Here is a 1,777-nt window from a genome sequence, read left to right as displayed (position 1 = left end):
CACACACACACACACACACACACACACACACACACACACACACAGAGACACACACAGACACACACACGAGCTGATCAGGTCAAACACACATAAAACAGACCGATGAGCTTCTAACAGAGGAGAAGCGTGTGGCTCTCACCTGTCCGGCGTCCAGGTAATGTGTCACCTGCAGCACCAGGAAGAACACACGCAGCGACTCCTTCTGGATGGGGTTTCCCTGCCAGGTTTCCACGATCTGTCCGCAGAGAGTCAGGAGCGGATGAACCTCCTGCAGCTTGCGCTCCATCAGCAGCAGCTACAGACAGCAGAAGAGCAGATTCACACAGACTGAGCACTCACCGCACACCAGGAATAAATCATACATTTTAATACTCATTTTGAAACTTTCGTCATCTGACTGATTTTGTTATTTTAATAAGCTGATACAAATACATCATCATGTGATGGAGAGCTTCTTTTGATATTTTTGAACTCAGCATCATCAAATTAGCTGATATTTGGGCTTTTGTTTTTGTTTTTTGTAAATCAGCAGGATTTTTTCCTTCCAGATGCAGGTCAAAACAGATGAACGACGAGTGCATAACGATTCAGCTTCAAACGCTGCCGTGGCATCATCACTGTTAGGATGTAACAATACTATGTAACAATAATATGATTTTTAGTTGTTTTTTTTTTAGATATATATTGTGATATGATTTAATTAGCTGTACTAGAAAAGAATAATTATTTTAGAGTGTGAAATCCTTTCAGGGCTGCAAGATTTGGGACAAAAATTGTTTTCATACTTGTGTTAACGTCTTATAAGAACCGACTCGAACCTCTTTCAGTAACCATTAAAAACTCTTTCTACTTGTGTTTCATAGGTCACATTCTCCTTGTTTTTTTGACTGTAAAATATTAACTGTCATGGTTTTATTGTGATTATAATATTGAGAATATTGTGATATTATGAAATAAAAGTTTTAACATAAGAAATACACTGTGAAATAAAAATAACTGTATTTATATTTACTTTATTAGTCGGATGTTACTCACCATGCCTTTGCTCAACAGGAAGAGAGCTCTGAGAAAACGACCAGAGTCACATCATCAACATCTCAAACATTCAGACATCACAGTATCAAATACATGTAATGTTATGAAATACTGAGCGGCGTGATCAATACCTGGTGTATTCAGATCCCACGACTCTGGCGTATTCAGCGCCGACCCCCAGCAGATCGCAGGCCGACACCAGGTCCTTCTCCAGCGTGTGGAGTTGCTGCAACAACATCCAGTGCATGCTATCATCATGTGCTCAGGTTTGACCAGAAGGACTGGTTTATTTGTGTCTGATTCTGTTACATTCAACACCTGCGCACACCAATATCTGACTTCATATTCTATAAGCAGAAATTAATGACTTTCTCATTTCTGTCCTATAAAGAGCTGTCAAATACAGTTTTTCTAAAATATGACAGTACAGAAGTAAAGGCAGTTATGAGCGCTGCTGACTCTAACGATGCAATAACGAGTGTTGTGTTTGTGTGTGTGTCTGAGAGTGAGTGTGAGTGAGTGTGTGTGAGTGTGTGTCTGTGAGTGAGTGTGTGTGTGAGTGCCTGTGAGTGAGTGTGTGTGTGAGTGCCTGTGAGTGAGTGTGTGTGTGAGTGCCTGTGAGTGAGTGTGTGTGTGAGTGCCTGTGAGTGAGTGTGTGTGTGAGTGCCTGTGAGTGAGTGTGTGTGTGAGTGCCTGTGAGTGAGTGTGTGTGTGAGTGTGTCTGTGAGTGAGTGTGTGTGTG

The 1,777-nt window shown here is 41.5% G+C and overlaps 1 protein-coding gene across 1 annotated transcript in view; it reads right to left on the bottom strand.

Moving 5' to 3' along the window:
- Positions 1–1,777, bottom strand: part of LOC107665628 (MAU2 chromatid cohesion factor homolog) — an 8,569-nt gene that overhangs the window by 4,467 nt on the left and 2,325 nt on the right. Inside the window, 3 exon segments of the mRNA XM_016456567.1 lie at positions 84–295; positions 1,036–1,063; positions 1,167–1,353. Of these exon segments, the coding sequence (XP_016312053.1) occupies positions 84–295; positions 1,036–1,063; positions 1,167–1,353 (427 nt within the window).

The sequence above is a fragment of the Sinocyclocheilus anshuiensis genome, unplaced genomic scaffold, assembly GCF_001515605.1.
Source record: "Sinocyclocheilus anshuiensis isolate Anshui unplaced genomic scaffold, SAMN03320099.WGS_v1.1 scaffold711, whole genome shotgun sequence".
In the NCBI taxonomy this organism is placed as follows: Eukaryota; Metazoa; Chordata; class Actinopteri; order Cypriniformes; family Cyprinidae; genus Sinocyclocheilus; species Sinocyclocheilus anshuiensis.
The sequence above is the reverse complement of the archived record's forward strand: the minus strand, read 5'-3'. Positions and strand labels throughout refer to the sequence as shown.